Here is an 18,009-nt window from a genome sequence, read left to right as displayed (position 1 = left end):
ACAATACATGTAACTATTGCTAGTTGTCGGTTATGTTTTATAACTCTAATCCATCTTGTTTGTATCGAGCTTTTGTGTCCAATTTACTTTAAATGTTTGTTCTGGTTATGAAGAGAACTGTATACCTGCGCGAATGCATCTTGTCACAGGTGAAGCCAGTGAATATTCCATTGTGTTGATTGCCTGATCATGAATAATGTTTTGTTCAAACTTTGGTTCAGTTCAGGAAAAAAAGCTCAGTGCTTCAACACTTTTTAAGATCAACTGTTTAGAGTCATAGAGATGTACAGCATGGGAACAGACCCTTCGGTCCAACCCGTCCATGCAGACCAGATATCCCAACCCAATCTAAGCCCACCTGCCAGCAGTCGGCCTAGATCCCTCCAAACCCTTCCTATTCGTATATCCATCCAAATACCTCTTAAATGTTGCAATTGTACCAGCCTCCACCATTTCCTCTGGCAACTCATTCCATACACGTACCACCCTCTGTTTGGAAAAAGTTGCCCCGTAGGTTTTTTTTATACCTTTTCCCTCTTACCCTAAACCTTGAGTTTGGATGCATTAAAATAAATTAATTCATGGAGCTACCACACCATACAAGCAAGGCTAAAGGTTTGGTGTTGGCCACAGTTTCTGAGCCATATTGTTCAGCAGAGACCCGGATTGTTAATGAGCTAATTTCAAGTTTTTTTTTGGATACTTATCAAACTTAGTGCTGAACAATCCCAGTCAGGAACATTTTCAGGAATTGATGGATAAAGTTGGACGCTTGATTGAGACTACCCAAGGAGAAAGTGAGGACTGCAGATGCTGGAGATCAGAGCTGAAAATGTGTTGCTGGAAAAGCGCAGCAGGTCAGGCAGCATCCAAGGAACAGGAGAGTCGACGTTTCGGGCATAAGCCCTTCTTGAGACTACCCAAACTTGTTTAACTAGCTGTGGAGGGTTCTCATCCCATTGGTCTAAATAGAATTTGCATTCCTATGAGAGGTGGAAAAACAAGTTTCTCCAATTCCTTAATAAAAATAAAGTGCTGGATAAAATCAGTTCTGTTAGTATTTATGGAAAGGGAAGCAGAGTTAATGTTTCAAGTCCCAAATGGCTCCTCTTCGGAAGACAGCTCTTGTAAGAGGACATTAATGTTGGTGCATGTATCCTTCAGTTGATATGTAGGATCTTCCACAGACAGTGGTGCAACACTGGTGCCTCCTGTAGGTTGTCCATGTTTTATTCCTGTACTGAGGTGGCAATCATGGCTGTGTAGTAGACCGAGAACTTGTTTCAGATTTTATGTTGCCATCTTCAAACATTGGATTTTTCAGATGGTGAAGGCTACACCAGATTCCAGCTGCAATGCTGGAATTCCTTGTCAGTGCCTGCCTTCTGTGAAAGGTAACTACTGAGACATTGAAAGTGTTTCACATTTTTCAGGCAGTCCATATAACTTCTAATCAACAAAACTGAAGTATGTATATTAGGAGCTTGCTGGTTGGGAGCTTTGGTCCTTTTAGTGTTGAGAACCACCTTGTCCTGTCTCAAATATGTTGGCAATTTCTGGGAGTCCTTTTCTGACAATATTTACTGCAGTGTCAGGTTATTGAAGCTCAGTGACTGAAGTCGTGTTGGTCTTCACTTTTGATTGGAGTCATCTGAGATTAACCATCCATCCGATAAATAAGCTGCATTCCAGAAAGGACCTCACCTCTAGTTAAGTGGAGCATGGGCAGCTAGAGTTGGAGTGAACTAACAATCTTGCCTGATATTTGCCTTAACCTGAAAGGGATCCGTAGTTGATCCACTTGCTAAGGATCACTGCTTGCATAGCATCATGCTGGCAGAGGATAGTGATGAATTTTAGCGGGCATCCATTCTATCAAACTACCCCTCAATTTAAAGCCGAAGTCCTTTGTCCAGTTAAATAACCATCTGTGAAGGAGTTGATATTAGATATGGTGACTTTCTTAAAAGTGACAAACTAACAAAGTAATTGAACCTCAGCCTCTTGATGCTTTAAATCAATATTGAAATTTGGGAATAGCAAGTGTAATGAATCAGTTCAGAAGAGTTCTTGTATAATCCACCCTGTGAGGGAGCATCAGGAGATGCTTCCATTGCTCCCACAGTTGGATTTGTGTCCTTTTTTTTTGGAAGCATGTGATAATCATATCACGTTGAGCACAGAAGACTTTCCTCTTCATTCCAGATCTGTCAGGCAAGAGTGTGGAGCTGTAATTCTATCTCCCCTCCTTTGTATTCAAAGGTTTCGGGGGAATTCCACCACCTGTTTTGTTGCACAGGTGAGAGAAGGCTTTCATCACCACATAAACCAAGCTCATCCCTAACTGCATGTTAAGGGATGGAGTTGAAAATACTCTGATTCTTGATTTTAAAAAGTTTCGAATGCTCCCTTCAATGGGTGTTAACACTTTCCTTTCCCTAATTCGATCTTCCTCATCCTTAGACTTCAGAGGAGTAAGTCTTTGAGTACTTCAGCCATAAATATTCCTTGACTGTGGAAAAGCTGCGAATATCATTCATGTCAGAGTGCTGTTGTCTACCACCACTTGTTCTTCACATTCCTTTGTACGTCTGTGCTTTGTTGGTAAGCCATGTTTCGTTTGTTTTTGGTTTGGGTCTAGAACATCTAGCGGCTGTTGATATCCTGATTATTTTCATCAAATAAGTCCCAATATTTTCTCTCATAAAATTTGTTTTTTTCTTGCAGGGCTTGAGGGCATCCCAAGCACTCTGGCCACTTCTGTTTTTCAGTTAAGTTTGAGAGTTTTTTGGCCCTTAAGGCATTGTTGGAATTGGTCTGGATTAGATTAGATTACATTACATTACAGTGTGGAAACAGGCCCTTCGGCCCAACAAGTCCACACCGAAGCGCAACCCACCCATACCCCTACATTTATCCCTTACCTAACACTACGGGCAATTTAGCATGGCCAATTCACCTGACCTGCACATCTTTGGACTGTGGGAGGAAACCGGAGCACCTGGAGGAAACCCACGCAATTGGGATCTGTCAGAGTTGCAAGGTTGATTTTCATGGAATTCTGTTTTGCGCCTGTCATTTGGGATGCAGTCTGATGGACATGGTTGAAGGAATAAGTTGGTGATTGGTTAATGTCTGTGATTCTGAATATGGACAAGACTTAATCGATCTGGTTCTAGTGTTTGGAATGTGTTGTTGTGGCTTTTTGTGTTTGAATACACAGATCTGGCAGAATATTGTGATGATGAGCCTACATCCTTCACATTTGTTTAGGAAAAGAATATCGTTAGAATTGACATCTCCAAATTTCTATTTTGCTAGTCATCCTATTTCATAGGTTGGAATTTCTTCCAACTCTGTCATTGAACTATCCAAGAAGAATAAACCTGTTCTCCTTTGGAGTACTATAGAAAATTTGGTCAAGTTTTATGGGAGAACCTTCTTTGATTTCATCAGTGGTGTGTTTGAGAAGAACTTCTTCCGAAGTAACTCTTGAAAACTAGTTGATAAGCTCTTTAATACCACGCCCAACTCCGTGAACTCTGTATACTTCCTCCTTTTCAGAGAGAAAATCAGTATAGCTGCCTGAGTGTTCCTTCACCTGCTCTCTTCAACTTGCTGGGTCTCTCTCAGTTGCTGTCAGGTAGCTGGAGTTGTCTGGCAGTAAACACCGTGCGAGGCTCTGTATGTTCACTTGCAGTTGTCTCCATGAGACTCGTGACTTTCCAGGTCCCAAGCCCCTCTACTAGTGTCTTGCATACTTCTATAGCAGAAGATTAACTCTGCACCTGGCAATGGAGTTGGGAGAGGTGAGGGAGACTACTTTTAGGGCAGTAATACAAATGAAGGACTGCAGATGCTGGAAATCTGAAACAAAAACAATTGCTGGAGAAACTTGGCAGCTGTGGCAACATTTGTCGAGAGAAAGCAGTCACTGTTTTGGTTCTAGTTACCTTTCATTTTAGCCTTGTCCTCAAGGGGTGAGCAGCGTGTGTCCTAACTAGGACTGCTCAGTGGCAGTTACGGTTGCTGTCTCTTCCAAGTGGTAGGCTATGTTGAAACTTCGGGATTCTGGATTAGTGGTGCTGGAAGAGCACAGCAGTTCAGGCAGCATCCAAGGAGCTTCGAAATCGACGTTTCGGGCAAAAGCCCTTCATCAGAAATAAAGGCAGTGAGCCTGAAGCGTGGAGAGATAAGCTAGAGGAGGATGGGGGTGGGGAGAAAGTAGCATAGAGTACAATGGGTGAGTGGGGGAGGGGATGAAGGTGATAGGTCAGGGAGGAGAGGGTGGAGTGGATAGGTGGAAAAGGAAATAGGCAGGTAGGACAAGTCCGGACAAGTCATGGGGACAGTTACTGAGGTGGAAGTTTGGAATTGGGGTGAGGTGGGGGAAGGGGAAATGAGGAAACTGTTGAAAAGCTTCCACCTTGCAGGCACTCTGCCTCTATTCCTGATGAAGGGCTTTAGCCCGAAATGTTGATTTTCCCGCTCCTCGGATACTGCCTGAACGGCTGTGCTTTTCCAGCACCACTCTAATCTAGAATCTGGTTTCCAGCATCTGCAGTCCTTGTTTTTATCTGAAACTTCCACCTTGCCTGATCTAGAAGCTTCCAGATGATGCCAGTCTTTTCCTTTTGCTATTTGGCTGTTGAATGGCATGAAGGATGTGTTTGGAAAGGAGAATGCTGTGTATGGTATCCTGTTTATTCCAGTGTACTTCCTCTTTCAATTGCTCTGGAAATATTTATTGGAATCTGTTGTCAGGTTTACTTCTCAAAATTCATGTTTTGATTTTTAGACTTGTACTTCAAAACGTAAGGCTTGAAAATAAGTCTTTCTTAATGAAAGACCACAGTTTGGCAGTTTACCAGAGTAGATTCTTTTGTCATCACAATCTCAGTACTATCAGCAAGTTTTATTTCTGAATGTCCCCTCATGTTTGCTGTGATGGGCAGAAATGATTAGCTGTTTGATTTAATAGAAATGTATAAAGACCTGGCGTTTGTGATGTCAGACGACTGCTCCATTGTCAGCATTTGCCATCATTACTCAATCTGAAAAAGTAGAAGTCCAGAAATTGAACTTTAATTCCACCCTCCTCCAACAGCTGAAGAATTAAGGTCCTCTGAAGCAGAATTCCTAAACACTCAGGAAATTGGAACCAAATTCTCTTTGAGAGCCACAATGCAGGTTTGATACTTGTTACTGACTGAGGTGACCACAAAGATTTCATCTTCTCAACCTTGTCCCCCAGCTGACTGGAGGGCAGCCCTTTGGTCCCCTGGCACTATGCGAGTTTACCTTTGTTTTTAATTGTCATAGCATTGCTTTATATAGTTAATCTTGCTGTAAAAGCCATCGTGAAGCATTGTTGAAAAAGGTCTCTGGTTTTCAGAAATACACACTGTAGAAAAGTTACAGCACAAAGGGGCCTTTGTGGTCATTACACTGATGTAGAATTTAGTGTAATTGGTCCTTTTCATAAAGATCACTAAGCAAAGCCTACCAAAATTGAGTTTTAGTTGAAATTTAATTTTTTTTTTACAGGCAGATATGATATCAATGGAGGACTTGGTGAAAATGCTTATGGTCGGAAGTCGTTGGGGCAAGAGCTGAGGGTCAACAATGTGACCACGGATGTAAGCAGTATTCAGCATGGGAGTCGTGCTTTAGCCACAAAGGAGATGAGGAAATCACAGGGTAAGAATTTTATTAATCTGGTATCTAGATAATAGCTCTCATTGGTATACTTTTATTATGATGAGGTGAGGTACAAAAGCTGTCCAGTTCTTTAGGATTTTTGCTTTGTTGCAATACCTGGTAATACTTTGAGAGATCTTAAATGTTGCTGAAAGAGACATGAAGTCGAAGCTCTTCATCTTTACTGAGAGCCCTTTTTAGCAGTGATCAAGTTGTGTAAATGCCAAGCAATTATTTGAGAGTTCTCAAGCATGAGTTTCTGGTATGTACGCATTCAAATTTCTGGTCCATTCACAGTAGAATGGAAGTGGGATATTTCACTGCGCAGAGAGATTACTTTGTGTTGTTTAATCGAGTAAAGGATAAGTGATTACTCTAGTATTTTAACATTGATCATCATGGCTCTGGGGAGATGGTGTGCCAGTTCTCAAAATGAGAACCACTTTATTAATTGCTTCGGTTTTGGCGGTGCACGACTGTTTGGTTTAAAAAATAGAAAAGTGTAGCATTTTAATGGATAATACCTCCATCTTTACTTTCTCTATATGAGTACATATGTTCTTTAATTGGCATCCATAGTGCAGGCTCAGTCCACATACTGGCTGAGGTTACCAGGCTGAGGTCCCACCTCCTCAACCTTGTTGCTGACCTGAGATATGGTGACCCTCCGGTTAGGCTGACACCAATTGTCTTGAGGGCAGCTCTAATTGTCCTCTGGGACGATGGCAACCTAACCTTTTATTTTACTTGCTATTTGTCTTGAAAGTACAAATTTATTTTTCTTTATTTATTCACGGGGTGTGTGTGTTGTTGGCTATGCAGCATTTATTATTCATTCCTAATTACCCAGAGGGCAGTTAAGAGCCAACCGCATTGCTGTGGGGCTGGAGTTACATGTAGGCCAGACCGGGTAAGGATGGTAGCTTCCTTCCCTAAAACATCATTAGTGAACCAGATGGGTTTTTCCAGACAATCGACAATGAATTCATGGTCACCATTAGACTCCATTCCAGATTTCGTTTTTTGAATTCAAATTCCACCATCTATTGTGATGGGATTCATAGCTGGGTTCCCAGAACGTTGTCTGGGTCTCTGGATTAACAATCCAGCAATTAAAAGACTTTGCTTCCTGATAGTTGAACCCATAAAAGCATTTTGGGACTTTATGAAAAAAGAACATGAGTGAAGATTGTGTACTTTAATTTCATGCACAATTAAATTCAAAGATGTTACCAGCAATGTTTCCTAGAAGTTACACAACCATGTAGCTGCTGGGAGGGTCCACATCCACTGATTCTTGTGCACATGCATTGTCTCATGGTTCTGGACATTTGATGGATATGCACCTCAGAGCTTGGGGCAGCATAGATTGCTAGATTAGAGAAAAAGAATGAGATAGGACTGTCTGCTAAATTCTCTCGAGTGACTCTGATCTGCTGTTCAGGTTATGTACCCTGATTGACTCACTCTGCCAAGCACTAGCCTCAACACACATCAAAAGCATATCCTATCTAATCTACTAATTCTTTATGTTTGAAACCCTCAATCAAACATGTACTAGACTGTGTTTTTCTCACAAGATTGATTTGGTTGAGGTTTTTCAAACTTAAAGAATTCATTTTATCATTTAATAGTCACATTGGAATGCAGGGAAGGAATAGGCCATTTGGCCCTTTGACCCTGTTCTGTCATTCAGTCATGGTATAGCTGGTCTGCTTGTGGCTTCAAGTCCACTTTCTTGTCTGACCCTCATAACACTTGATTACCTTGTCAATCAAACCTGTTTAACATCGCCTTGAATTTGATGCATGCCCCAGCCTCCACTGCTCCCGGAGGAAGAGAAATGTTGACTAACCTCTCCTAATCCTCCGAAAGAAAATGTCATCATTGGCCTGGATGGGAGCCCCCCCCTCCTCTTATGTTAAGCTGTGCCCCTCTGGATTCCCCACAAATAGAAACATCCTATCAGCATCCAGCTGTCCAGTCCCATCACTTTTGTTTCAATAAGATTAGCTCATTCTCCTAAACTCCCAATGGCCACAAGATTCCAACTTCAACCTGCTCAACCTTCCCTCCAAACACAACCTGTTCAGTCCAGCAATAGACGAGCAAACACAATCACTGCTTGTGAACGGTTAATCACTGAATTGTAGTGTAGAGCTTGTGGTGTGTTGGCAGTGTTCCAACCTCTTGGCCCAAAGGTCTGAGTTCAATACCCACCTCCCCCAGACATATGCTGTAATATGTCTGAAAAATATCTTGTTAGATTAGAAGTGGGAAAAGAGGGAAGCTATTTTACCCTTGCTAACCTGGCTGTAACAGGATGTTATTAGAATCTAGTTTGGGGGCACTGAATATTTTGATGTAAGTTGCTCAAGGGAAGTCAGCATGAAGTTTTGTAACAGGTAGATCAGGTCTAATCAACCTCATTTATTTTGAAGAGGGAGCTCATGTGGTAGATAAGCATGGCCATGTACCAGTATTAATCAGGTATCAAGTTTCCAAATAAATTGTTAATAAATGTTATAATACATTGGGTGCAGTCCAGTGCCTTGGATGGACCTCTGGATCTTGTGGTGCAGTGATAGTGTCCCTACCTCCAAGCCAGGAGGTCCAGGTTCAAGTTGTACCTGCTCCAGAAGTGTGTAATGACGCGTCTAACCAGTTGATTAGAAAATATCTATTGCCTATTTTGGACTCGCAGAAATCTGAGTATTGTAATGAAATTTACAGCCACAAAATAGAAATTGCAAAGCTAGTAGATAATCTAGGTGCAGAACTAATAGAATGTTGGGCAATATCTTGACTGGGTTACAAAGTGGGAGTGACATGAAACTGTAGTTAGATCCCATTAGGAGCACTGCACTCATAGAATTCCCTTGTGTAGTGAAGATTGAGTTGATTTAATTAAGATGATCAGAAGAGTTAATAAGTGAAATAGAAACTGTCCCTTCCATTAGGGGACTGTAGAATAGGTGGCATAACCTTGGAGTTAGTTTGTCTGTTGAAGGGCGATGAGGAAAGAGTGTTTCTTCGCATAAATTATTGCTGAGACCTGGAATAAACCTTCCTGAAAGAAAAGATCACTTAAATTCCGAAATTGAGATTGTTGAATTTATGTTGGGCAAGGGGTATTGGAGGTATGGAAATCAAGATGGGGAGGTGGAGTTAAGATTCAAATCAGCTCTGATCAGACTAAAGAGGTTGAATGGGAACTACCACTTTTCCCATGTTATTCACTTGGTTTGTAGTCAACTTTGTCAAACTGTTTAATTTATAGAGCGATCTTTATCTTATTCTGATGAGTCTCGACTGTCCAATCTTCTGCGGAGGATTTCCCGTGAAGATGACAGGGAGCGTCGGCTGGCTACAATAAAGCAATTGAAAGAGTTTATTCAGCAGCCAGAAAACAAAGTGGTGAGTATTTTAAGAAAAGTGAGATGGAAATGCACATCTTAGCATCCTAAGGGACAGGTGAACGTTGGGCCTACATGCTAAATCCTACCAGCTCTCCAGTTGCTGCTTTCTAAGATATAAACATAGGGGAAATCAGCTACAGAGTCATGTTTCTAATTTTATTGTATTTGTTGTATAATTGCAATTTTATCTTCTTGCAGGTTCTAATTAAGCAATTAGACAATGCTCTGACTGCAATACAGGATGTGCTTAATGAGAGGTAAGTGTGAAAATACATTGGTTTTGTCAGAATTTGTAATCCTTTTAAGGAACTTTATGCTTTTTAAAAAAAGATATACTTCTTTCTTTGGACATAATTCTCTCTAAAAAGTACCCTCGAGTTGCTTTGTATATGCATTCGTTGGATATTTCAGGAGCTCGGTTTGCTTTTGTGGATGGAAGAAAATAAATCCTTGTGTGAATTTTAACCTTCCCATATTTACATAATATGGAAAAGTCATTGATTGCATTTGCTGAAGTTATCTTTACACATTATTTCCAGTCGTTTTAATTTAGCCACTTCTATTTGGTACTATTTGGAGATTTAATTTTTTTTTGTAAGAGATGTGTAAAACTCCCAATCAGGCATTTGACCACAGAGTTCCTTCTCAAAATGGGACCTCAAATTAGCACGTCCTTTGGTGTTGGGTTGATGCTCCAAGATACTACCTGGTGTCTTTTTAATTTGTGGAATATCATGTGTTATAAGACTGTAGTCTGTTATACATATAAACCAGGTTGCTAAGCCACTGATCTCAAAAGATCCTAATCTTTGAATAGTTGACATTTTTTAGTTAACTGTTCTGGGATCTGTGGAAGGCAGTGTTTCCAAAATGTGTTCCCATGTGACCCTGTTTTTGAGGCTTGAAAGCTGCTCCAGTTCCTTGGTAAGTGATGGGGGAACAAGGAGAAGAACTTTCACAGCCGAGGCGGGGTGGTGTTGGTCATTGCTGCATTGGAGCTAGTGACACTGAAATTTCAGTTTGTGGTGTCATTTGGAGTCCCGACCCCCACTCAGGGAAGTCCTGGTATAGAGTATTGCGTAAAATTTGCTTTGGCAGTAACTTACCCTTCATAGAATTTATTGTCTTGAGTAATAAGTGAAGTGCTTTTGATTCAAGCTAACTCAGGTTCCAATTACGGTTTTGTGTGACTTTTTGATGACCAATTGATGGATTTTTAGTCTTGCTTGTGACTTGTTTAATTTGTTTAAATGAGAAAACAAATTGAATTTTTGGGGATAGCTGTAATTCACCGTAAACTCTGAACTCGTTCTTTATTTTAAATTTGTCTATATATATGGCCTAGGTATATACATGCAGTGCAAGGTATTAACACCTTTAATTTTTTATCAACAGTAGTAAACTACTTCATGAACTACGACAGGAAGGAGCTTGCTGCCTTGGCTTGCTGTGTGTATCTCTGAGTTACGAGGCTGAGAAAATCTTTAAATGGATTTTTAGTAAGTTTAATTCTTCCACCAAAGATGAGGTAAAACTTCTGTACTTGTGTGCCACCTACAAAGCATTGGAAACTGCAGGAGAAAAGAAGGCATTTTCATCTGTAATGCAGGTTAGTCCTTAGTTTTATGACCTTTCCTGAAAACTGAAATTAGGAATATTTTATTTTAAGTTCACTTTTGATACTAAAATATCTCATTTTGTGGACACACGTTAATGCATTTAGATAACTTGGAGAGCAGATTTAAGGGTGATAAAAGGTCTTTGGGAGCTGTATTGCATTTTCTGAAATTATCAAACTTCTAAAAATATTTTGAGTATCATCATTATGGACAACTTTCTGTTTAAACGATTTTAAAACTCCCAAAAAGTACGAAAAATGATAGTAAGCTGTCATTGAACTCAGGTAAAATATTTGTTTAGTTGGAACTAATTTAGTTTTTTTTTCCTCTCTAGCTGGTGATGGTTAGCCTGCAGACTGTTTTGGAAAATGTGGACACTCCAGAGCTGCTGTGCCAGTGTGTGAAGTGCATTTTATTGGTGGCTCGTTGTTATCCCCATATATTTAGTACCAACTTTAGGGTAAGAATAATGAGGGAAAAATTGAATCATAATATTTTAATTTTCACAGTAAGCTGATATCTGATGCTTTTTATTCTAAAGGACACTGTAGATATACTTGTTGGATGGCATATTGATCACACTCAGAAACAATCGCTTACGCAACAAGTGTCAGGTAAAATATATATTTACTCCAGTAGGTTCTTAGTCGTTTAAAATTCTACTTTGAATTGTTAGCTATTTGAACAAAGTAGTTCAGGTCAGCTGAAAAATGGCAGGTTTCAAAATGGTATTGGCAGCAAGATCGATATCAGTAAAGTGAAATTCAAAAACATTTGAAACCAAGTACCATGTAACCATTTTCACTTAAATTATGTTTGAACCATTTTGTTCTAAGAATGCTCACCTTCATTATATGACCATCTCTTTTGGTTTGTATTTTTTTTGATCAATTAAGGGTAACTTGGTCTTTTTTATCTTTAGGTACTAATTGGTTGTCATTAACCTTAGTCGTAATTATTGAAATAGTGAGTTTTTGGATGGTTGATAGGCTTTCCAGTCGCATTCAGACAATCACTTGCAGTGAATGCTCATTCTGTTCCCTCACGGTTACCTCTAAGATCACTCCATGAGTCTATCCCTTTGCCCTTCCTATTTCCCATTTATATGGTGCCCCTCAGTGGTGACATTGAAAGCAGGGCATCACTATCGAAAAGTATGCTCATGGTATGCAGCTCTCTCTCATCACTGTCTCTGCTAACACCCCCACTGTCAAATTTGGCTGACTCCTTGACTAACATCTTGTTCCAGATGAGCAGAAATTTCCTCCAAGTTGATGTTGAGCAGATTTTATCTTCTAGTCTCTGCTGCACTTTTCTTTCATACTGGCACTACTTTTCTCTGACCATCTGTCAGGTCTGAAGCTGCTATCAACTTTGAGCAGGACTTCTGACTGCATTTACTGCATCACTAAAATTACCTACTTTCACCTCTATATAACTGACCAACTCAACGCTCATCCACACCTTCTGTTACCTCTGGTTTTGATTTGCACACAGCCAGTTTCCCATCTTCTGGAGACATGAACTCGAGGCCATTGAAAACTCTGCCTGTGTCCCAACTAGCCATTTGTCAGCCTTGTGCACATTGACCTACATTGACACCTGATTAAGGAACCCAAGTTTTGAAATTCTCATTCTTGTTTTCAGATTTCTGTACAATTCTCTGCACAGTCTCCTTCAGCTCCACAATCCCCTAACATCTGTGCTCCTCCAATTTTGACTCTTGAGCATCCATGATTTTCATTGCTCCACAGTGGATAATGACTTCAGCTGACAAGGTCCTAAGCTCAGGAATACCTTCTCTAAGCAGCCACCTCTTGTTCTTCTTTTTATTCGACTTCTTATAACCTGCATCTGACCAAACTGCTATGTTATTATCTCCCCATATAAATCAGTGTCAAATTTTGTTAGCACTCCTATAAAATGCCTTTCCTATATTAAAGGCACTGATGCATGTTCCTGCTTTTGGTGTTAAGATAATTAATTAATCTACTTTGAGAAATGTCTATTACCTGAACGAATGTTCATGCCAAGAATTTTAACAACACCTTCTGTCTGTTTTTAAAACAGTATTATGCTGCATTGATGATACAGTGCAACTTGCTAATGCCTTGATGATGATTATGCTCAACTTAATTGCTAGCTAGTCTCTTACTAGCTTGATTAATAGTTGTCATGACTTTGTCACAAGCTCTTCTATGAAATTTTTAACTTGCTTTGCACAAGAACCCTTAAATTAAAAAATTATGGGATTTGTTCACACAAAGGTTGGCTGCAGTGTTTGGAACAGTTCTGGGTTGCAGATCTTGGATTTTCCACAACCCTTCTGGGGCAGTTTTTGGAAGACATGGAAGCTTATGCTGAGGTATGGTACAGTCTTGACAATTGTGAAATTGAGGCGTCCTTCTACATGAAAAAACTGACTCAGTTGTGTGAAACTGCTTGTTTGCTGGTTATTACCGGCTTTTTTTTTAAACCAAAATAAGGGTCCAAAACCAATAACTTTGGATACTGGAGATCTGAAACAAAAACAAAGTGCTGAAGAAATTCAGGTCTAGCAGCATATGTGAAGAGAGGTTAATGCTGCGAGTTCAGTGACTCCTCGTCAGAACAGCAAACTGGACTTGAAACGTTAACTCTGGTTTTTCTCTCCACAGTTGCTGCCAAACCTAAGTTTCTCTAACACTTTAATTTTGGCCCAAACAATAATTTGCTTTTTTCATAATTTGATACTGCTTAGTATTTAGATCTATATTCACCATTCACTGGAAGCTACCGGTTCTTTTTTGAATTATGAATTCATGAAATGTTTGAAGGCTTATGGACAAGATATTTTTCCAGAAAGTTCTGTCGATTTTATTGAACTGTTATGCTGTAGTCTCTTAGAATGCCATTTCAAGAATGCATTGGAGAGTAAAGTTCAGTAAAAGAAAGGCAAATTTGTATTTGTAAAGGACTTTTCTTGCCCACTAAATGTCTTTGATATTTTACAAGTGGCATCTAATTTGCACTTAGCAAACTCCCGCAAACAGGACTATACGAAAGACCAGATCCCTTGATCTGTGTGATGGTGATTTGCATCCAGGCTAATATTTATACCTCAATGAGAATTCACCTGCTGTTACGTTTGTAATGACTCCCCACCATTCTCACTGATCAGCAAGTATTGTCTGTGTCTGCCAGAATGAGCTAACAGTTTTTTTTATGGTTGTATTATGGAGCCAGCTAATGAGAGTACTGACCAAGTCAGATCCTAGATGAAACCTGGCTCGATAGATCAAATGTTTTATTTCAATGTAATCATAGTTTGTTAAAACATAAGGCTTCATGATTAGATTTAACAATAGAACAGAAGTTCATTGCGTAAAAGGAAAAAAAAACCTTTAATATAGAGCACAGTTTGAAAATCTTAGAGCACATGATAAATATCACCTTGTCTATCTCCAACACTCTACCTTTGCAGTTTCATAGATAGAGCAAGTACCCCTTCATCTCAAACTTTGATGTAGCTGGTTCTCTTCAATTCTTTTGTCTGAACTATGAAGCTGTTTTAAATATTCACAAAACTGAAAGCTTAGATTTGCTCTCTCTTATAATAACCTTATGATTGCTAACAGTGTGCTGTGTTCTGGAGAGCTATTGTAGTGCAGTGGTAGTGTCCCTATCTGAGCCAGGAAACCCCAGTTCAAATCCCACCTGATCCAGAAGTATGTCATACCATTTCTGAACAGGCCAATTAGGAAGTATCTACGCTCCTGGTCTGGAAGTTACATTAATTGACTTTATACTAAAGTAATTTTTTTCCATGGATTGTTTTATATTCCGTTCGAGGAGAGAAATTGTATTATGGGATTGTAAGCCCAGTCAGGTTTCATCCGAATTGCTTCAAGATTGGTTTCTCGGTTTCTTTCCTAAGCTAAAAACAGCCCTTGATTATACAATATTTACACACCCACCCTAAATGCAACACAGTACTAACAATCTTTCATAAACATTCCACGTTTCCCTACTTTCTGACAATTAGTGGATTACTTCACCTTCTTGACCTGCAATCAACTTCCCGACCTCTCCGCCCCCACCCTCTCTCCGGCCTATCGCCCTCACCTTAACCTCCTTCCACCTATTGCATTCCCAACGCCCCTCCCCCAAGTCCCTCCTCCCTACCTTTTATCTTAGCCTGCTTGGCACACCCTCCTCATTCCTGAAGAAGGGCTCATGCCCGAAACGTCGATTCTCCTGCTCCTTTGATGCTGCCTGACCTGCTGCGCTTTTCCAGCAACACATTTTTTAGCTCTGATCTCCAGCATCTGCAGTCCTCACTTTCTCCTAATTACTGGATTAGATCAATATTTTGGAAGGACTGACTAATAACTTTTCAAAAACCCTTGTATAAAAGTACCCAATACCATATACCACTGTTTTGAAGTTCAAATTCTGAAAACCGAGTCAGTTATTTTCAAAATATATGCTGACAGTTGGTGCTTTCAAGCAATGTGTGTAAGCTGTTTACGCCAGGCTAAACCGTGATCACTCTGGTGATGAGTCTAACACTTTTGGATGTTGAGTGGGAACGCCAAATGAAATTGACCGATTTATACAGCTGATCCACATCAGAGTAGCAGCTAAATATAAACAGTACCAAATTTGTTGGATTGTCTCCAGCTGGAACTCCCTTCCCGACAGCACTGTGGGCATACCTACTCCTTTTATGGGTGGCACGGTGGCACAGTGGTTAGCACTGCTGCCTCACAGCGCCAGAGACCTGGGTTCAATTCCCGCCTCAGGTGACTGACTGTGTGGAGTTTGCACGTTCTCCCCGTGTCTGCGTGGGTTTCCTCCGGGTGCTCCGGTTTCCTCCCACAGTCCAAAGATGTGCAGGTCAGGTGAATTGGCCATGCTAAATTGCCCGTAGTGTTAGGTAAGGGGTAGATGTAGGGGTATGGGTGGGTTGCGCTTCGGCGGGGCGGAGTGGACTTGTTGGGCCGAAGGGCCTGTTTCCACACTGTAAGTAATCTAATCTTCATGGGTAGCAGTGGTTCAAGAAGGTAGTTCAGCACCACCTTCTCGAAGGCAGTCCAGGATGAGCAGCAACAAGTCCTACATCTCTGTGTGAAAAAGTAATAACTGCCATGTGATGAATTTTCCTGTGAAATTTGGTTTGGTGTGTGGTTAACATTTGTCTCAGGGCAGTGGTGGCCAGTAACAGATTGGTCACAAATTCCTGCTCACTGCTGTGATTGACGGACAAGTGTCCATAAAAGATTAATTTCTTTACAGCTCCTGTGTGGTGAACAACTTGATTATTTGCATTTACAGGATCTTAGTCATGTGGCCTCTGGGGAAGCAGTTGATGAGGACATTCCACCTCCTTCAGTCTCATTACCGAAGTTAGCAGCACTTCTGAGGGTGTTCAGCACTGTCGTGAGAAGCATTGGAGAACGTTTCAGTCCAATTAGAGGCCCTCCAATCACTGAGGCTTACGTGACAGATGTAAGAAAATGTATTGAGATTATTTTTCTAATCCATCTCCTTGCTTATACATCTTCATGAGCTCTTTTTTTTGTAAAACTTCTGTCTCCTTTGGATTGAATTACAAAGTATAAAAAAGTAGGCTTCTCTTTGAATCAGGTCTAAAATCTTCATTGTCTCTTGATCCATCCCCATATCAAAGTTCAGAGAGTCACATGACTGGATTATAATATTTTGAGGATTTTTTTTTAAAACTCTGTTTCTCTTTCATTCTAGGTCCTCCTGAGGGTTGTGAACTGTGTAACCACGGCAAAACAAGTTTTCTTTTCTGAGGCAGTATTGACCGCTGCAAATGAATGTGTGTGTGTTCTGTTGGGTAGCATGGATTCAGATGTAGCCAAACATTGTGAGATTACCATTACTTATGGATTGGATCAGCTGGACAGTTGTCAGATGTTTGGTGCTGAGTACATCATCTCTGTCTTAAACTTGTTAACACTGGTGAGTCTACTTAGATAGTTGAGGGTTTGTTTTTGTACCTGTTGTGATTAGCTAGAGCATTATATTTGGATCTTGCAGCAAGCAAAAGCAGTTTGCACTTATGAGGCGTCTCAAATTACTGCACAATCTATGAAGCGCTTTGAAAATGGAGCCACTGCTCTAGGAAAGCTCAAAAAGCCAAAGTATTGATAACTGAGTCTCAAAAAAGTAGAGAGTAGGGTACATAATCTGATTATAGTGATGTTTGATGTGGGATAGATTTTGGCAGGCTAACAGGAAGTGTTCTTTACTTTTCAAATGAAAATACAGAATTGTTTGCCTCCTTTACGATGGTAGATAGGGCCAGAGTTTGGTATTTCACTTACAAGGTGTATATTCAGCTCTAGAAATCTCAGCCCAGATTTTGTGCTTCCATTTGTGGCATGGAATTTGTATCCACCATCTTCTGATTCAGAGACTAAAGTATTGCCACTGATACCTGTAACAACTAACTTGATTACAGTATGTAATGTCAAAATTCAAAGTAAAATGATTTTGTTTTCCAGATTGTGGAACAAATAAATACAAAATTGCCAGCATCATTTGTTGAAAAACTGTTTTCACCACAGTCTAAGTTACTTCAGCTCCGTTTTCACAGGGAGAAAGAGGTATGGTCGTGGATGGATGAGTTGAATGCGCTCTTTAATAGTATACAATGATGCTAACAAAAACCGAAATTGCAGAAAAACCTCAGCAGCTGTGGAAAGAAGTCAGTTAATGTTTCAGGCCCAGTAACCCTTCTTAAAAACTGATGGTAGCTGCACTTCACTCAATTGAGTCAACAGCATTAGCTGCTCACAGTGAGGTCTTCTCTACATTGAGGCAATGAAGTGTAGGTTGGGTGACAGCTTCACGGAACACCTATGTTTCATTTGCAGAACTGACATTGAGCTTGCTGTTGTCTGCCACTTCAAAACATCACCTCATTCCCTGGCCAACAGCTCTGTCTCAGGCTTGCTGTAATATTCCAGCAAAGCTTGAAAAGCAGCACCTCATTTTCTGCTTGGGAACTCTACAGTCTTCTGGAGTCAATATTGAGTTCAGCAGTTCTAGAGCTTGTGGCACTTTCTCCCATGTCTCTTACACCCCCCACACCAGGCTTTGTTATCACAGTCTGCTATTACAAATCCCTACCCCACACATCAGGCCTTGTTATCACACAGGGCAAAAGTGAGGACTGCAGAAGCTGGAAACCAGAGTTTAGATCAGAGTGGAGCTGGAAAAGCGCAGCAGGTCAGGCAGCATCTGAGGAGCAGGACAAT

The 18,009-nt window shown here is 40.5% G+C and overlaps 1 protein-coding gene across 3 annotated transcripts in view; it reads left to right on the top strand.

Annotated features, from left to right (window-relative positions):
- smg1 (SMG1 nonsense mediated mRNA decay associated PI3K related kinase) overlaps positions 1–18,009 on the top strand; it is a 173,947-nt gene that overhangs the window by 39,653 nt on the left and 116,285 nt on the right. For all 3 annotated transcript variants that reach the window (XM_072560185.1, XM_072560184.1, XM_072560186.1), the window contains exons 3-12: positions 5,548–5,700; positions 8,981–9,117; positions 9,318–9,376; positions 10,515–10,728; positions 11,073–11,198; positions 11,280–11,352; positions 13,006–13,103; positions 16,055–16,228; positions 16,484–16,708; positions 17,254–17,355. In XM_072560185.1, coding sequence (XP_072416286.1) covers positions 5,548–5,700; positions 8,981–9,117; positions 9,318–9,376; positions 10,515–10,728; positions 11,073–11,198; positions 11,280–11,352; positions 13,006–13,103; positions 16,055–16,228; positions 16,484–16,708; positions 17,254–17,355 — 1,361 coding nt within the window. The remainder of the gene's footprint in view (positions 1–5,547; positions 5,701–8,980; positions 9,118–9,317; positions 9,377–10,514; positions 10,729–11,072; positions 11,199–11,279; positions 11,353–13,005; positions 13,104–16,054; positions 16,229–16,483; positions 16,709–17,253; positions 17,356–18,009) is intronic.

Source organism: Chiloscyllium punctatum, chromosome 40 (genome assembly GCF_047496795.1).
Source record: "Chiloscyllium punctatum isolate Juve2018m chromosome 40, sChiPun1.3, whole genome shotgun sequence".
In the NCBI taxonomy this organism is placed as follows: Eukaryota; Metazoa; Chordata; class Chondrichthyes; order Orectolobiformes; family Hemiscylliidae; genus Chiloscyllium; species Chiloscyllium punctatum.
The sequence above is the reverse complement of the archived record's forward strand: the minus strand, read 5'-3'. Positions and strand labels throughout refer to the sequence as shown.